Source organism: Hemitrygon akajei, chromosome 4 (genome assembly GCF_048418815.1).
Source record: "Hemitrygon akajei chromosome 4, sHemAka1.3, whole genome shotgun sequence".
Classification (NCBI taxonomy): Eukaryota; Metazoa; Chordata; class Chondrichthyes; order Myliobatiformes; family Dasyatidae; genus Hemitrygon; species Hemitrygon akajei.
Window position 1 is genome coordinate 102,779,619 of NC_133127.1, and position 17,650 is coordinate 102,797,268.

The 17,650-nt window shown below is 42.2% G+C and overlaps 1 protein-coding gene across 4 annotated transcripts in view; it reads right to left on the bottom strand.

The window, feature by feature from the left end:
- Positions 1-793: 793 nt before the first annotated feature.
- lratb.1 (lecithin retinol acyltransferase b, tandem duplicate 1) overlaps positions 794-17,650 on the bottom strand; it is a 234,407-nt gene continuing 217,550 nt past the window's right edge. For 2 of the 4 annotated variants that reach the window (XM_073043138.1, XM_073043137.1), the window contains 4 exons: positions 17,528-17,611; positions 14,773-14,896; positions 3,060-3,150; positions 794-2,467 (listed from right to left, as the gene is read on the bottom strand). In XM_073043138.1, the coding sequence (XP_072899239.1) occupies positions 2,390-2,467; positions 3,060-3,150; positions 14,773-14,896; positions 17,528-17,611 (377 nt within the window). In that variant the 3' untranslated portion in view covers positions 794-2,389. Of the gene's footprint in view, positions 2,468-3,059; positions 3,151-14,772; positions 14,897-15,384; positions 15,467-17,527; positions 17,612-17,650 lie in introns of those variants that run through there. The other 2 variants (XR_012098671.1, XM_073043140.1) reach the window with 2 other exon arrangements.

The window sequence follows — 17,650 nt, forward strand, 5'->3', positions numbered from 1 at the left end:
ACAGACGTCGTGAGATTTGTTGTTTTTGTACAGGAGTACAGTGCAAAAACATACAAACCTACATTGCAAAAAAAAGGAATGACAATATAGTACACATGGTCTATGGATCTTTCAGAAATCTGACAGTGGAGGGTAAGAAGCTGTTCCTAAATCGTTGAGTGTAGGACTTCAGGCTCCTGTATCTCCTCCCTGTTTTGAGTAACGAGAAGAGGATATGCCCTGTTTGCTGAGCGTCCTTAATGGTTGATGCCACCTTATTGAGGCAGCGCCTCCTGAAGATATCCTCTAAGATGGGAAGGGTTTATAAGTCTTTGGCTACATATCAAATCTCCTCAAACTCCTACGTCGAGCTGCTGGTGAGCGTTCTTCGTGATGGCATAGATGTACTGCCATTTAATGTTCAAATCATAATCCTAAAACTGCAGCAGGATTGTTGATATAGATTGGTATACCCAAGGCATAGACTCTTGCTAGTTAAGTTAGTAAAGGATGCGTTCCAAAAGCTTTTGTTTATTGTCCCTGCTGTTTACAGCTCCTGTGGCCGACCAAGAATGGACCAAATAATCTGAGCATTTAAAGTTAAATAAACCCGTGAAGGTACTTACCATGATGATCCTGGCAAGATACAGTTACAAGGCAAATCTAATGGAAATAGAATCAGTCTGGAGGATCAGTTCCTTTTAGTCTAAAATAAATACCATGTTCATGAAAACCTCTATCATCATGTCACAAATGAAAGGTTTGTAAAGTATTTACTTTAGAGAGAGTAAAGAGAATAACAAAAAAAAGAGGATTTGGCAGAATTAGGTTTAGTTTAATCAATTCACTTTATTGTTATAGGATTAATTTTCTGTAAATTACGGGTGTAGATCATAAAGTCTGTTTTCTGGTTATCACCTCTGATGATGTCGGGATACAATCAATATTACGGTGACAAACAGAATTTAACTCGAGTTTACACTGCTATCATGCTACCTCTTCATTGGAGATTCAATTTTCTTTCGAAAGGAAATTAAGTCCTTTTTTGTTTTGCAAGTAAAAGGAAGTCCATGACTAGAGAGGGTGTAAGGGGAAGACTTTTTTTCCATCTTGGAATCTGGGCTGCCGAGGGGAAGATGGAAGTGGAAACTCTCACATTGAAATAATTAGCCGAACACTTCAAGCACAATGGTTACCCACCGAGTGTTAGAAAGTGGATCAGTACAGACAGGTGGAAAATGCAGATATGGTAAGAGCCTCGAAACGTTCAGCAGAATCTGCCGAGTGTTCCTAAGCATTTTCTGTGTTTATTTTAGAGTGGATAGGCCGAGGGATGTGTTTTCATACTGTCTTACGGCCCATGAATCTGTGAAAGTTGATACACCAGAAACATGCTTTTGTTATTACTAATAATGAATATGTTTACACTTTTGGTACAATTAACATCAAGTGTATGGGCAGAATCCCATTCAAATCACATTGTCATCATAAAATGACTCATTGACTGTTGCATGATCTTGCCCAGGAACATAACAAATGCTTCACTGCCCATGTCCAGCTGGAGTTCTTATACTGAATAGAGGAAGGCACATCAGTTGTTTTCGCGACACCGTGGTGTCAGTGCGTTTAATTCTGACAGGTTGCAGCTAAAGTTTAACATAAATGAGCAATCTCCCACATGTACTGCAATTGACACACACAGTGCTGGAGGTACTCAGCAGGCCAGCCAACTGCAAAAGAGCAAATAGTCATCATTTTGGGCCCAAACCATTCTTCGGGACCTCTTTTTCCATAGCTGCTGACTGGCCCATTGACTTGCTCTGGCATTGTGTGTGTGATGTTTGGATTTCCAGCATCTGCAGATTCTCTCGTGTGTAATTGAAAAGGTCAGGCACAGGAAGTACACGGGGCACAGCACTCTTACCCTGTTAAAGTACAGCTAACAAATTGTAACATATGTATAGCATTAAAGATCGCGGTGGCAGATGTTAACCATAAATGCATATTTGATTTTCAAAAATTACAACGGAGACATTGTGTTAAGTTATGGAATTTAGTGCTGAAACATGCATTCATAATTGTCCATTAACACCGTTTAGCTAAGAAGACGTGTATGTTAAAGCACCTTTCCCGACCTCAGAGTTGAGCATCATTTTTACTGCCAAGGGAAAAGGGTCTTTGACGTAATCATTAATTTGTTTGCCTTTTCTCAGCTGTTGCCTGACCTGCTGAGTGGTTCCAGCATTTTCTGTTTTTTTAATATTTCCTACCTGTGCAGTTTCATAGCAATTAAATTTTTAATTCCTTTACTATGCAGAAGAAATTAATCTGGCATTTGTCTTTCCCTGTGAAGAATAGGGAGATGGAGAATGTCTGAGCTGTGCTCCCAGGACGGCATTTCCGCCTCAAATTATTCTTCCACAAGCGTCTTCAGATCAGGTACGTTTGTCAGTTGGAAGTCCAGCAACATCTGTCCATATGCCTTACCCTGTAAAACAATACTTTTCAGTTTTGTGGGAAAACTCAGCAGTTTGGGATTTTATTTAAACAAAACCGTTTGTATTCAAAAGGAATATCTGGCTAGTGCAGTGCTAGAAAGAGCCCGTGAAGGAAGAGTCACTGGCCTTTCGACAAGATTTTAAACCGGCTCCAGTCACGATGATTTTGGCAGGAAAATTGCTCTATTCACCTAGGGAGGGTGGCTTGCCAGCCCAGCCGTTACCGCGGCACTATCAAGCTGGTGGCCCTCCTTTACGGAAATATTGAAGCAAACAATTCAACTAAAACGGCTCACGTTGCAATTCAACAATATCAATAAGGACTTGTCAACAAAATCGGGGGAGTTGTTCAGCTGGAACTGCATGAATGTTGTGAGAAAGAGAGCAATCTAGCTCAACCAAATGAAATTACTTGTTCAAATGCAAAAACTACAGAAGCCGATGCAAAATATTTATAAGAATTTCACACTTGGCTTGACTGGCAGCTTTCAACGCATATCTACAATTTACATCAAATATCATCTAACGATATTTCCTCCGCCAAAGTCAGTGGCACAATCAAACACCACAAGCGCTTTGTACCTGCGGATCACTCCTTAAAGATGCAACGCCTCCGCCACCCAATGAATTTCTCAGCACAAAATTTAATCCCTGGATTCCTGGAAGGTCAAATCTGCAGACAAATAAAAATTGCTGAAACATGCAAAATGCACTACTACATGTTAAAACAGATACAGTACAGTATCTCAACATCTGTAAAATCTATCGCTAATAGCGAGCTAAGCTATGGCATCTGCCCAACAGGTCATCTTACACTAATAGAAAAGGGAAACTGAGCCAAAATGATAATTGTTAGAATGGCCAGTTTTGGGATGGCATGGTAGTGCAGTGGTTAGCAGAAAGTTTTGTAGTTCAGGCAACCTGGGTTTAATTCCTGCCACAGCCCTTAAGAAGATTGCATATTCTCACCGTGATTGAATGGCTTTCCTTTGGGTGCTCCAGTTCCGTCCCAAAGTCCAAAGACAGACAGGTTGGTCATTGTAAATTGTCCCATAATTTAGCAGCAAAATGCATGGCTAAGGAGTTGGTGCAAGAGGAAGGCTTCATGTTTCTGGACAATTGGGCCTTGTTCCAGGGAAGGTGGGACCTATTCCGACGGGATGGGTTGCACCTGAACTGGAGGGGGATTAACATCCTTGTGGGAAGGTTTGCTAGTGCTGCTCTGGGGGGAATTTGTGGGGGGAGGGGAACCAGAGAGAGCAGATGGTGAGGTGGAGGAGGATAAAGGTCATGCGAGAACTGCAAGTATGGTAGTAGTCTCTCGAAGTCTGAGGAAGACAAATGTGTTGTGCAGTTAACGTCTGTGGGCACACATATGACTTCTGAGGCCGAAGTCCGAAGCGCAGATACGGTTGCAGATGGGGCAAGGAGCACCGCCTGTTGGGGCAGGAGCGGATGCCTTCCTGTGTCTTTCTTGACTCGCCTTGAGGCGCTGCATGCGCCAGTTGGCTTGGAAGTTGTTTGCTGCCTTGGAGCATAGATTGCGCCACTTGGACCGATCTGCAGCCGTGTGTTCGAGATCGCGGGGCTGAAGTTTGGCCCACTTAAGGTTTGACTTGAGGTTGTCCTTGTACCTCTTCCTTGGGCAACCTTGGGCTCGGTTGCTCTGCTCCAGTTCTCCGTAGAACAACTGACGCGGCATTCTGGACTCATCCATGTGGATCACATGGCCGGTCCATCTGAGCTGAGCCTTCAAAACCTTGGCTTCATTGCTTGTGGAATTGGCTCGGTCCAGGACTGTCAGGTTGGAGATACGGTCTTGCCAGCGGATTTGCAAGATTGATTGCAGAGCGCGATTATGGAATTGTTCAAGCTGTTTGACATGTCTTGGATACAGTGTCCAGGTTTCACAGCCATATAGAAGTGATGAAACTACAACAGCATTGTAAACCTTCAGTTTAGTGGAGAGGCGAATGTATTTGTGCTGCAGAACTTTGACCCAGAGCCTTCCGAGTGCCTGACTTGCTTTCTGGATCCTTGACGTGATTTCTTTATCGAGGGCGTTTAGTGCATGGAGTAAAGCCAGATCTAACATATAAGGAGGCTTTGAGGAAAGAGGAGCAGAATAAAAGGTGTAAAGGTAGTAAGGTAGAAGGGCTAAAGTGTGTGTACTTCAATGCAAGAAGCATCAGGAACAAAGGTGATGAACTGAGAGCTTGGATACATACATGGAATTATGATGTAGTGGCCATTACAGAGACTTGGCTGGCACTAAGGCAGGAATGGATTCTCAATATTCCTGGATTTCAGTGCTTTAGAGAGGGGGGAAAAAGGGGAGGAGGGGTGGCATTACTGGTCAGGGATACTATTATAGCTACAGAAAGGGTGGGTAATGTAGCAGGATCCTCTTTTGAGTCAGTATGGGTGGAAGTCAGGAACAGGAAGGGAGCAGTTACTCTACTGGTAGTATTCTATAGGCCCCCTGGTAGCAGCAGAGATACCAAGGAGCAGATTGGGAGGCAGATTTTGGAAAGGTGCAAAAATAACAGGGTTGTTATCATGGGTGACTTTAACTTCCCTAATATTGATTGGCTCCTGATTAGTTCCAATGGTTTAGACGGGGCAGAGTTTGTTAAGTGCGTCCAGGACGGATTCTTGTCACAGTATGTTGACAGGCCGACTGGGGGAATGCCATACTAGATCAAGTATTAGGTAATGAACTGGGTCAGGTCACAAATCTCTCATTGGGTGAGCATCTGGGGGACAGTGACTACCACTCCTTGGCCTTTAGCATTATCATAGAAAAGGATAGAATCAGAGAGGTCAGGAAAATTTTTAATTGGGAAAGGGCAAATTATGAGGCTATAAGGCTAGAACCTGCGGGTGTGAATTGCGATGATGTTTTTGTAGGGAAATGTATTATGGACATGTGGTCGACGTTTAGGGATCTCTTGCAGGATGTTAGGGATAAATCTGTCCCGGTGAGGAAGATAAAGAATGGTAGGGTGAAGGAACCATGGGTGACAAGTGAGGTGGAGAATCTTGTCAGATGGAAGAAGGCAGCTTACGTGAGGTTTAGGAAGCAAGGATCAGATGAGTCTATTGAGGAATATAGGGTAGCAAGAAAGGAGCTTAAGAAGGGGCTGAGGAGAGCAAGAAGGGGACAATGAGAAGGCCTTGGCGAGTAGGGTAAAGGAAAACCCCAAGGCATTCTTCAATTATGTGAAGAACAAAAGGTTGACAGGAGTGAAGATAGGACCGACTAGAGATAAAGGTGGGAAGATGTGCCTGGAGGCTGTGGAAGTGAGCGAGGTCCTCAATGAATACTTCTCTTCAGTATTCACCAATGAGAGGGAACTTGATGACGGTGAGGCAAATATGAGTGAGGTTGATGTTCTGGAGCATGTTGATATTAAGGCAGAAGAGGTATTGGAGTTGTTAAAATACATTAGGGCGGATAAGTCCCCGGGGCCTGACGGAATATTCCCCAGGTTACTCAACGAGGCGAGGGAAGAGGTTGCTAGCTAGGATCTTTATATCCTCGTTGTCCATGGGAATGGTACCAGAGAATTGGAGGGAGGCGAATGTTGTCCCCTTGTTCAAAAAAGTTGATAGGGATAGTCTGGGTAATTATAAACCAGGGAGCCTTGCATCTGTGGTGGGAAAGCTGTTGTAAAAGATTCTTAGAGATAGAATCTATGAGCGTTTAGAGAATCATGGACTGATCAGGGACAGTCAGCATGGCTTTGTGAAGGGCAGATCGTGTCTAACAAGCCTGATAGAGTTCTTTGAGGAGGTGACCAGGCATATAGATGAGGGTAGTGCAGTGGATGTAATCCTCATGGATTTTAGTAAAGCATTTGACAAGGTTCCACATGGTCGGCTTATTCAGAAAGTCAGAAGGCATGGGATCCAGAGAAGTTTAGCCAGGTGGATTCAGAATTGGCTTGCCTGCAGAAAGCAGAGGGTCGTGGTGGAGGGAGTACATTTGGATTGGAGGGTTGTGACTAGTGGTGTCCCACAACGATCTGTCCTGGGACCTCTACTTTTTGTGATTTTTATTAATGACCTGGATGTGGGAGTGGAAGGGTGGGTTGGCAAGTTTGCAGACAACACAAGGTTTGGTGGTGTTGTGGATAGTGTAGAGATTGTTGGAAGATTACAGTGAGACATTGATGGGATGCAGAAGTGGGCTGAGACTTGGCAGATGGAGTTCAACCTAGAGAAGTGTGAGGTGGTACCTTTGGAAGGACAAACTCCAAGGCAGAGTACAAAGTAAATGGCAGGATACTTGGTAGTGTGGAGGAGCAGGGGGATCTAGGGGTACATGTCCTCAGATCCCTGAAAGTTGCCTCACAGGTCGATAGGGTACTTAAGAAAGCTTATGGAGTGTTAGCTTTCATAAGTCGAGGGATAGAGTTTAAGAGTCATGAGGTAATGATGCAGCTCTATAAAACTCTGGTTAGGCCACACTTGGAGTACTGTGTCCAATTCTGGTCACCTCACTATAGGAAGGATGTGGAAGCATTGGAAAGGTTACAGAAGAGATTTACCAGGATGCTGCCTGGTTTAGAGAGTATGGATTATGATTAGAGATTAAGGGAGCTAGGGCTTTACTCTCTGGAGAGGAGGAGGATGAGAGGAGACATGATAGAGGTATGCAGGATATTAAGAGGAATAGATAGAGTGGATAGCCAGTGCCTCTTCCCCAGGGCACCACTGCTCAATACAAGAGGACATGGCTTTAAGGTAAGGGGTGGAAAGTTCAACGGGATATTAGTGGACAGTTTTTCACTCAGAGAGTGGTTGGTGCATGGAATGCACTGTCTGAGTCAGTGGTGGAGACAGATACACTAGTGAAATTTAAGAGACTACTAGACAGGTATATGGAGGAATATTTCAAATGTCTTTAGAAACGGGGATGGTGCCTGAGGATTGGCATATTGCTCATGTGGTTCCATTGTTTAAAAAGGGTTCTAAGAGTAAACCTAGCAATTATAGGCCTGTCAGTTTGACGTCAGTGGTGGGTAAATTAATGGAATCTATTCTTAGAGATGGTATATATAATTATCTGGATAGACAGGGTTTGATTATGAACAGTCAACATGGATTTGTGCGTGGAAGGTCATGTTTGACAAATCTTATTGAATTTTTTGAAGAGGTTACGAGGAAAGTTGACGAGGGTAAAGCAGTGGATGTTGTCTATATTGACTTCAGTAAGGCCTTTGACAAGTTTCCACATCAAAGGTTAGTTAGGAAGGTTCAATCGTTAGGTATTAATATTGAAGTAGTAAAATGGATTCAACAGCGGCTGGATGGGAGATGCCAGAGAGTAGTGGTGGATAACTGTTTGTCAGGTTGGGGGCCGGTGACTAGTGGTGTGCCTCAGGGATCTGTACTGGGTCCAATGTTGTTTGTCATATAAGTGTGAGGTGCTACATTTTGGTAGGAATAATCCAAATAGGACATACATGGTAAATGGTAGTGCATTGAAGAATGCAGTAGAACAGAGTGATCTAGTTCCCTGAAGGTGGAATCTCACGTGGATAGGATGGTGAAGAAAGCTTTAGGAATGCTGGCCTTTTTAAATCAGAGCATTGAGTATAGGAGTTGGGATGTAATATTAAAATTGTACAATGCATTGGTAAGGCCGAATTTGGAGTATTGTGTACAGTTTTGGTCACTGAATTATAGGAAAGATGTCAACAAAATAGAGAGTGTACAGAGAAGATTTACTAGAATGTTACCTGGGTTTTAGCACCTAAGTTACAGGGAAAAATTGAACAAGTTAGGCCTTTATTCCTTGGAGTGTAGAAGGTTGAGGGGGGACTTGATAGAGGTAATTAATATTATGAGGGAGATAGATAGAGTTGATGTGGATAGGCTTTTTCCATTGAGAGCAGGGGAGATTCAAACAAGAGGACTTGAGTTGAGTCTTAGGGGACAAAAGTTTAAGGGTAACATGAGGGGGAATTTCTTTACTCAGAGAGTGGTAGCTGTGTGGAATGAGCTTCCAGCAGAAGTGGTAGAGGCAGGTTTGGTTTTGTCTTTTAAAGCAAAATTGGATAGGTATATGGACAGGAAAGGAATGGAGGGTTATGGGCTGAGTGCGGGTCAGTGGGATTAGGTGAGAGTAAGTGTTCAGCACAGACTAGAAGGGCCGAGATGGCCTGTTTCCGTGCTGTAATTGTTATATGAACTAAGTGAGTATTTTGCATTAATCTACTGTGGGAGATACTAGCAGTGTGCCAAGTGTTGAAGGGTGTGAGGGAAGAGAAGTGAATGCAGTTACTATTACAAGGAAGAAGGTGCTTAAAAAGCTGAAAGACCTAAGGGTTCATAAGTCACCTGGACCAGATGAACTGCACCCTAGGGTTCTGAAAGAGGTAGAGATAGTGGAGGCATACCAATCTTGAAAAAATCATTGGAATGTGGGATGGTACCAGAGGACTAAAAAATTGCAAATATCACTCCACATTTTAAGAAAGGAGGAAGGCAGCAGAAAGGAAATTATAGACCAGTTAGACTGACCTCAGTGACTGGGAAGATATTGGAGTCAATTGTTAGCAATGAGGTTATGGTGCATATGGTAATGCAGGACAAGATAGGACACAGTCAACATGGTTTCTTTAAGGGAAAATCCTGCCTGACGAACCTGTTGGAATTCTTTAAGGAGATTACAATTAGGATAGATAAAGGGGATATATTGGAAGTTGTATATTTTGGAATTTCAGAAGGTCTTTGACAAGGTGCCACACATGAGTCTGCTTACCAAGTTAGGAGCCCATGGTATTACAGGGAAGTTACTAACATGGTTAGAGTATTGGTTGATTGGCAGGTGGTACTGAGTGGGAATAAAAAGATCCTTTTCTGGTTGGCTGCCAGTGACTAGTGGTGTTTTGCAGGGGTCAGGAAGTCTTCAGGAAACAGGAAGGCTGCAGAAGGACTTTGACAGATTAGGAGAATGGACAAGAATGCAGCAAATGAAATACAATGTTGGAAAATACACGGTCATGCACTTTGGTCATAGAAATAAATGTGCAGACTATTTTCTAAATGGAGATAAAACCTAAAAATCTGAGATGCAAAGTGACTTGGGAGTCTCCGTACAGAACAACCTAAATGTTAACTTGCAGGTAGAGTCAGTAGTGAGGAGGGCAAATGCAAAGTTAGCATTCATTTCAAGAGGTCTAGAATACAAGAGCAAGGATGTGATGCTGAGCCTTTATAAGGCACTGGTACAACTTCATCTGTGTTTTGCCACTGTGTCTGCATGACTGGATAATTGGCATGTTGCTTTGGTGCTGTGTTGGGGTCTAGGTTTTTGAGGAAAGTCCATGTAAATTTGCTAGAATGAGTGAAGTCCATGTTTTCGACAGTTTCCATCCATCTATTTCATCAGTCATTGTGGAGCGATTTGCAGAGATCATTACTGTAGTTGCATCGCCTGTTGTTTTATAACTCTTTAAGTAGTTCCTCACCTTTTTTAGACCAACAAGGAATGTATTCTTGTCAATAACTTCTCGGTATTGCCTCTTCTGCACATTTTAGCATGAGTCTATGAAATCAGAGGAAATTTTCGGTGGTGGGTGGTATTTCACTACACTTAATGTCGATTTGCAAGATGAAATTTTCCCAGTTTGCTTTTCTGAAGTTCCATCTGAGTTTTGGGATGGAGAGATGAGTGAGATTTGGTATCCAACTGCTATTAGCATTGGTCTGTGCTGACTATGAGGAAAATCACCAAGGATTTCTCAAGTTGCTGGTCAAGTTGACTGTTATTACAAAACAGAGGTGTGTTGTGTAATTTTGTTGCCATCTAGCTGAGAAGAATGTCTCTTTATCTTTAGGATCATAGAGTAATTGAAAGTTGTTATTAAATGCCCAATGACTGATTGTATCTCCGGCTGTATTGTTTTCTGAATGACGATTGTTAACGTCTCTGAGGAATATTGCTGGGTGCTTGATTTTTGGTAACAGTGGATTTGGCCATTCCTCATTTGGAGGTTTACAGATATTAACTCGAGTTTGATCTTCACCTATTTGAATAGTAGTGCAGATTGTTATCTGGTGTGATGTTAGAGCTAGTAACTGAAATGGAACTGTGATGGCTGGAGTTCAAACACTAATCAACAGTGGACAAGGAAGCTGCAGCAAGAACCTGCATCACTATCGGATTTCTCTGGGCTCATTGATCGCCTGGCTCTGCAGAGTGAAAGACAGCCTCACCCGAGTGACTTTGGCTTCTCTCAAGGCAACCTGGTGGCCATGTATCTCCAGGCTCTGTCTTGAAATATTCTCACTCTGTCTGGCCACAGGTGATGAAAGCCTCCGATACATGGAACCACTGGGTCCATGTTGGCTCAATCATACTGTGACGAGGATGGCTTGGACCCAAATGCTGGAGTATCTGAAGCTAGGATCGAGACACGGTATCAAAATGGATTGAGAACTGAGAACAAAACAAATTAGACTAAATCACTAGTGAGGCTTACGAATGAACCCTGAACCTCAGTTCCTATGCTCTTGAATACTCAATTCTTGACGCCCAAACCATGATGCCAATTCATGGGTCAGTCCTGAATCTTTAAAGGGGCCATTCCAGCTATCTATATGGATAGGTGCCTGTCGCAACATCACTGGTGTTTTATAAAGTCTCAACATTACATCCTTGTTTTTATATTCTAGTCCTCTTGAAATGAATACTAATATTGCATTTGCCTTCCTCATCACAGACTCAACCTACAAATTAACTTTTAGGGAATCCTGCACAAGGACTCGCAAGTCCCTTTGCGCTTCAGTTTTTGTATTTTCGCTCTATTTAGAAAACAGTCAACCCTTTCATTTCTTCTTAAGTGCATGAACATACACTTCCCAACACTATTCCATCTGCCATTTCTTTGCCTATTATCCTAATCTGTCTAAGTCCTTTTGCAGCCTCTCTACTCCTCAAAACTACCTGCCCCTCCACCTATCTTCATATCATCTGCAAACTTTGCAAACAAGCCATCATTTCCATCATCCAAACCATTGACATATAATGTAAAAAAGAATCCTTCCCAACAGACCCCTATGGAACACTACTAGTCCCTGGCAGCCAACCAGAAAAGGCTCCCTTCATCTCCACTCTCTGCCTCCTGCCAATCAGCCACACTGCTTTATCCATGCTAGAATCTTTCCTGTAATACCATGGGCTTGTAGCTTGTTAAGCAGCTTCATGTATCAAAGGTCTTCTGAAAACCCAAGTACACAACATCAACCGATTTTCCTTTGTCTCTCCTGCCTGTTACTTCTTCAAATAATTCCAACAGATTTTTCAGGCAAGATTTTCTCTTTTTTATCATGTCCCTCCAAGTACCCTGAAACCACATCCTTAACAATCGACTCCAACATCTTCCCGACCACTGAGATCAGACTTATTGGCCTATAATTTCCTTTCTTCTGCCTCTCTCCCTTCTTGAAGAGTGGAGTGTCATTTGCAATTTTCCAGTCTTCAGGAACCATTCCAGAATCTAGAGATTCATTACTTTTCTTCAGCCACTCTCTCAGAACTCTGGAGTGTATACCATCTGGTCCAGGTGATTTATCTACTTTCAGACGTTTCAGTTTCACACGAGACTTAACTTCACACATTTCATGCCTCCCACACCTGGAACTTCCACCATAAAGACTGATGCGAAATACTTATTCAGTGCGTCCGCCAATTTGTTGTCCCCCATTACTACCTCTCCAGCATCATTTTCCAGTGGTCCGTTACCCACTCTTGCCTCTCTTTTACACTTACTATATCTGAAGGAACTTTTGTCTCCTACTTAGATTTACTGGCTAGCTATAATCTTCTTTCAGCCATGATTCAGTGATGCCTACAACATCATACCTGCCAATTTGCAGCTGTGCTGCAAGTTCATCTACCTTATTCCATATACTGCATACATTCAAATATCACACCTTCAATCCTGTAATCACCCTTTTCAATTTTGTCAGCCTTTTACATTGCTCTCATCCTGTTGGCTGCAATTTTGCCCTATCAGCAGTCTCTCCTCACAGCACATTGCCTGTTTGTAAAGCAGTTACCTCATCTTCAGCACTATTATCCATCTTGTTAATGATATTTCTCGCATTGAAATATATGCAGCTCAGGACACTACTTGCACCATACTCAATCTTTTCATTCCTAACTTTGTCTGAGGTCTTACCAACACAATGCCTCCACAACCTCTTCACGAACTGTTCTGGCACCTAGCTCCCTGAACTCCCAATGCAGAACCTTGTCACTCCTCCTAAATAATTAAGAATGCTGAGGACTTGATCTGAGATATACCTGACCCTGGCACCCGAGAGGCAACATGCTCATTCTCGCCCACAGAGCCTCCTGTCATTCCCTTAACTAACAAATCCCCTATCACTGCAATGTGCCTCTTCTTCCCCGTTCCCTCCTGAGTCACAGAAGCAGACTCAGTGCAGAGACTTTACCACCCCCACCCCCAGCAGTATCCAGTGATAGACATGTTGTTGAGGGAGGTGGGCTGTCTGTCTCCTTAACCCCTTTTCACTTCCTGACTTTCACATGGAAAGAGATGCCAGAAGAAAGTGACTGAGGTGGGTAGAATTACAATGTTTGAATGATATTTGAGCAGGTACCGATAGGGACTGTTTAGTGGGATAAGGGAGAAATGCAAGTACAGGTATCCCCCCTTTACAAAGGTAGAGTGTTCCTATGAAACCTTTCTTAAAATGAAACGGTGTAAAGCGAAGAACCATTAATTTATATGGGAAAAATTTTCGTAAAAGCAAAAATCCTCTTTAGAATGTGAAAACAGGTTACGAATGTAGGTCTTTTGTAAAAGCAAAGTGTTGTAAAGCAAACATTCATAAAGCAAGGGACACCTGTAGTTCAGACAGGCAATATGGACAAGCCTATTTTCCTGCTGTAAAATCCTATGTCTCCAAATCCTACATAACATTCTTTCTCTCTCCATAACAACACCTTATATTCCATTTGGGTAGCCTCCAACATGATGGTATGAACATGGATTTTTTTGAACTTCTGGTAATGCACCCCCCCCCCCCCCCCACCATTTCCCATCCCTTTTTCCCTCTCTCACCTCATCTCCTTGTCTGCCCATCGCCTCCCTCTGGTGCTCCTCCCCCATTTCCTTTCTTCCATGGCCTTCTGTTTCTTTCACCAATCAACTTCCCAGCTCTTTGCTTCATCTCTTCGCCCTTCAGGTTTCATCTATAACCTTGTGTTTCTCTCTCCCCTCCCCCATCTTTTAAATCTACTCCTCTGCTTTTTTTTAATCCAGCCCTGCTGAAGGGTTTCAGCCAGAATCATCGACAGTACTCCTTTCTATAGATGCTGCCTGGCCAGCATTTTGTGTTTGTTGCTCGGATTTCCAGCATCTGCAGATTTTCTCATTTGTGACAAAGCATGTATTAACTGTCCTACACCATATTCTTCTCACCCTTATGTCTTTCTTGTATTTTTCTTAAATTTGTCTGGATATGATTTGTTCTCCCAAGTGACCATCTTTTCCAAGTAAGGAGAATTGAGTTAAATATATTTTAAGTTATCTATTTGAGACCTATTCTGGTTTGTGCAATATCTAGAACAAGCTTTACAGAATAATGACTGCATCTAGGCTGAACATCTCCTCTTCCCGATTTCTGTAAATAACACTAGTAGCCAGCTTTTCTCATTTAATATATCCGCTGCACAGGTTGAGAGCAGCACCAACCAAAGACTGATGCCATTTGTAATCTGATTCTAGGGGTGAAATGAGTTTTCAGAGAACCTCTCCATCAATTCTCCAAAGTTCTCTAGGTCACAAGGAAATCCTTTCAACTTTAATGCATGAGATCTGCAACCTCGGTATACTATAGAAAGTTTGCTGATGATTGCTGGAGGGAGATCTTCTTCTTCACAGCCAGACATATTTTCAGATTACTTATCACCCTTAAAGAGTTTTGTGAATTCTGAAATAGCTCATAAGGCCAAGGTGGAAAATAATGGGAAGATAATTATTTGGAAAGGGTAGCTAGGGGTTGGACAAAAGTTAAGAGAAACACAGACAAAGATAGAAACAGAGGAAAAATGAGGCTGAGAAGGCTACCCAGTTCAATGGGTAGAGAATGTACCGTATAATGATTTAAACTCACTTTCAATCAGTGGGTGGGGCACTGGTCACACTTGCTCCTACAGCAGAAAACCACACTGGGTTCGACTGCTGTACCTAATAAAGTGGCCACAATGGGTATTCCCCCGCTATTACCTGGAGTAATTGGAAGTCCATACCTGGTTACCATCATTGTGTCAGAATCTTCCTTCTGTATTAGATGGTGGAAATATTCCTCCACAGCCCTGGCAGTCACTGCTTTCCGTAAATAAGGATAATAGAGAGGGTGCCGAGCAATGATGCCTGGTTGCACAAAGTAATCATTGAAAAAAAATAAAAATAAACTTATGAGTTATATCTCAGGTGATTATGAGGCCAGAAAAGGCACGATCAGGACCTGCTGACTGACTGAACAGAGAACACAGAACAGTACTGCACAGAAACAGACCCTTTGGCACAAGATGTAGCGCTGAACTAATTAAGCTAATGATGCCTAATTACACTAATCCCTTCAATTTGCACATAGTCCATATCCCTCTATTCTCTGCTCATTCATGTCCAATCAAAAAGCCTCTTGAGTGCCCTTATTGTACCACCACTGGCACTGCATTCCAGGCACCCATCACTCTCCATCTAAACAACTTGTCCTGCACATTTCCTTTTCTCCTCAAATGAATGTCCACTAGTACTAGACATTCTGACCCTGGAAAGAAGATAACGGCTGTCTATCTAAGTGTCTCATGACTTTCTAAACTGCTGCTTCACAGAAACAATCCAAGTTTAACCAACCTCATCTTATAGCACATGCCTCCTTATCCAAGCATCATCCTGGTAAACCTCTTCTGCACCTTCTCCAAAGCCTCTACATCCTTCCTATAATGAGGAGACCAGAATTGATTGCAATACTTCATATGCAGCCTAACCTGGGTTTATAAAGCTTCAGCAAAACTTCCCAAGTCTTGAACTTAAGGCCTTGATAAATAAAGGTAATAATGCCATATGTCTTCTTTACCACCCTATCAAGATGTGCAGCCACTGCCAGGGAGCTATGGACTTAAATCCCACGACCCCTTTGTACATCAACATTGTTAAGGGTTCTGCCATTAACTGTACTTTCCTATTACATTTGATCTCCCAGGTATAACACCTCACACCTCAGGTGTAGAAACATTGAAAAACTACAGCACAATACAGGCCCTTTGGCCCACAAAGCTATGCTGAACTTTAGAAATTACCTAGGGTTACCCATAGCCCTCTATTTTTCAAAGCTCCATGTACCTATCCAAGAGTCCCTTAAAAGACCCTATCGTACCTGCCTCCACCACCATTGCCAGCAGCCCATTCCACACATTCACCACTCTCTGTGTAAAAGAATTTACTCCTGACATCTCCTCTGTACCTACTTCCAAGCACCTTAAAATTGTGCCCTCTCATATTAGCCATTACACCTTGTGAAAAAGCCTCTGACTATCCACATGATCAATCCATCTCATCATCTTATGCACCTTGATGAGATCACATAAAAGATGTTTAATAGTGGATGCAAATATGGTAGAGGTGTTTATAAGGCTCTAAGATAGACGTATGAATGGACACAGAATGAAGGGATAAGGATATAGACATTGAGCAGGCAGAAGGGATTAGTTTAGTTTGGCATTTAATTACTACTTTAAGTAGTCCTGTGAAACGCTGTGGGTTGAACGGCCTGTTCCATTGCTGTACTTCACAATGTACTATGATCTATTCAGTGGACTGGGAGACTTTAAAAAAAAGCTTGTTAATATCAGAGACTTTCTTTCGCCATCGCCTCAAGACCAGTGTCAAAAAACTTTGTATGGGCGTATGAAAGTAATCAGTTGCTTGAGTTGTCTGAGGACAACAGAATAAATAGACGAAAACCTGTAGAACCTGTAATGGATTTTAAGAGGCATTCAATAGGGTGAGGTATAAATAGGCTGGCGCACAGGAAAAGTTCTCATGGGGGTGGGGTTATGTGTTAATGAGGGCTGAAGACTGGTATCACATGGAAGGCCAAAGTCAGGGTAAACATTTCCTTTTCAGACTGGGAAGATGTTGCTCATGGATTGCTGCAAGGATCAGGTCTTGATGTTTGAATAATTACTATTTATGCATGTTATACTACATAATGCACCATTGTGGATTGTGACCAAAAACGTTCAGTTACAATGCTGTGATCGGCATAAATACAGCCACAAGAGCAACACACTCTTGTGTCATTTGTAAATACAGAAATATCCAAATATGATACAATTTCTAGGTTAAAAAGGAATATGACAAAGAACAAAAATGATGTAATGGAAGACTCAGTCATGTCTGCAGATTGAATGATATTTTGCATTTGGTTTCCATATTGAAAGACTGTAGTTTGAGAAATGAGGTAGTATATTAAATTGAATGAAGTATAATTAAATTATGATTTTACATGATACTTTGAGCCTTGGATGGTGGGATGAAAGAAGTAAAAGAGCAGGGTGTTGAGGTCCTTCACAGTGAAATGCTACAGGGAAAGGTGTTGATGTGGGATGACTGGAGAGTGGATTGCAGTCTAGAAATGGTCACATTAAAACGTTGAAAGGAGTCTTAAAATCATCTCCGAAAGGTACCTGACTTGTTCATTTTTAATTAGTAAATGACAAGCATTAAAAATCAGATTAGTAATAATTTCCAATGCATTTTGGGGAAATAAAGTAAGAGGAGAGGTCAATTTAGATGAAGGTTCTGGCAAACGTGACCCGTTGCCATGAACAACTGAATATTTTACTTTTCCTGAGAGTGAAAGGAATTAATGAGGAGGGTATGGGGAGATTGCCCCGGTGGTGAAAAGGGGTAGAATGCAAGCCACTATATTAGGGAAGAATTATTTTAGAAGTTGCACAATTCAATAGTTTAACTTAATCAACTAAAATGAATTACCTATGTTAGCGGTGTTGCCTTTATCACCACTCCGGGTGTAGGCCAGTTCTTCTAATCGATAGCTGCAAGGGCCAGTAGGCAAATCTAAAAAAGTTAAATAAAAGCAAGGGTCATAGATAATGT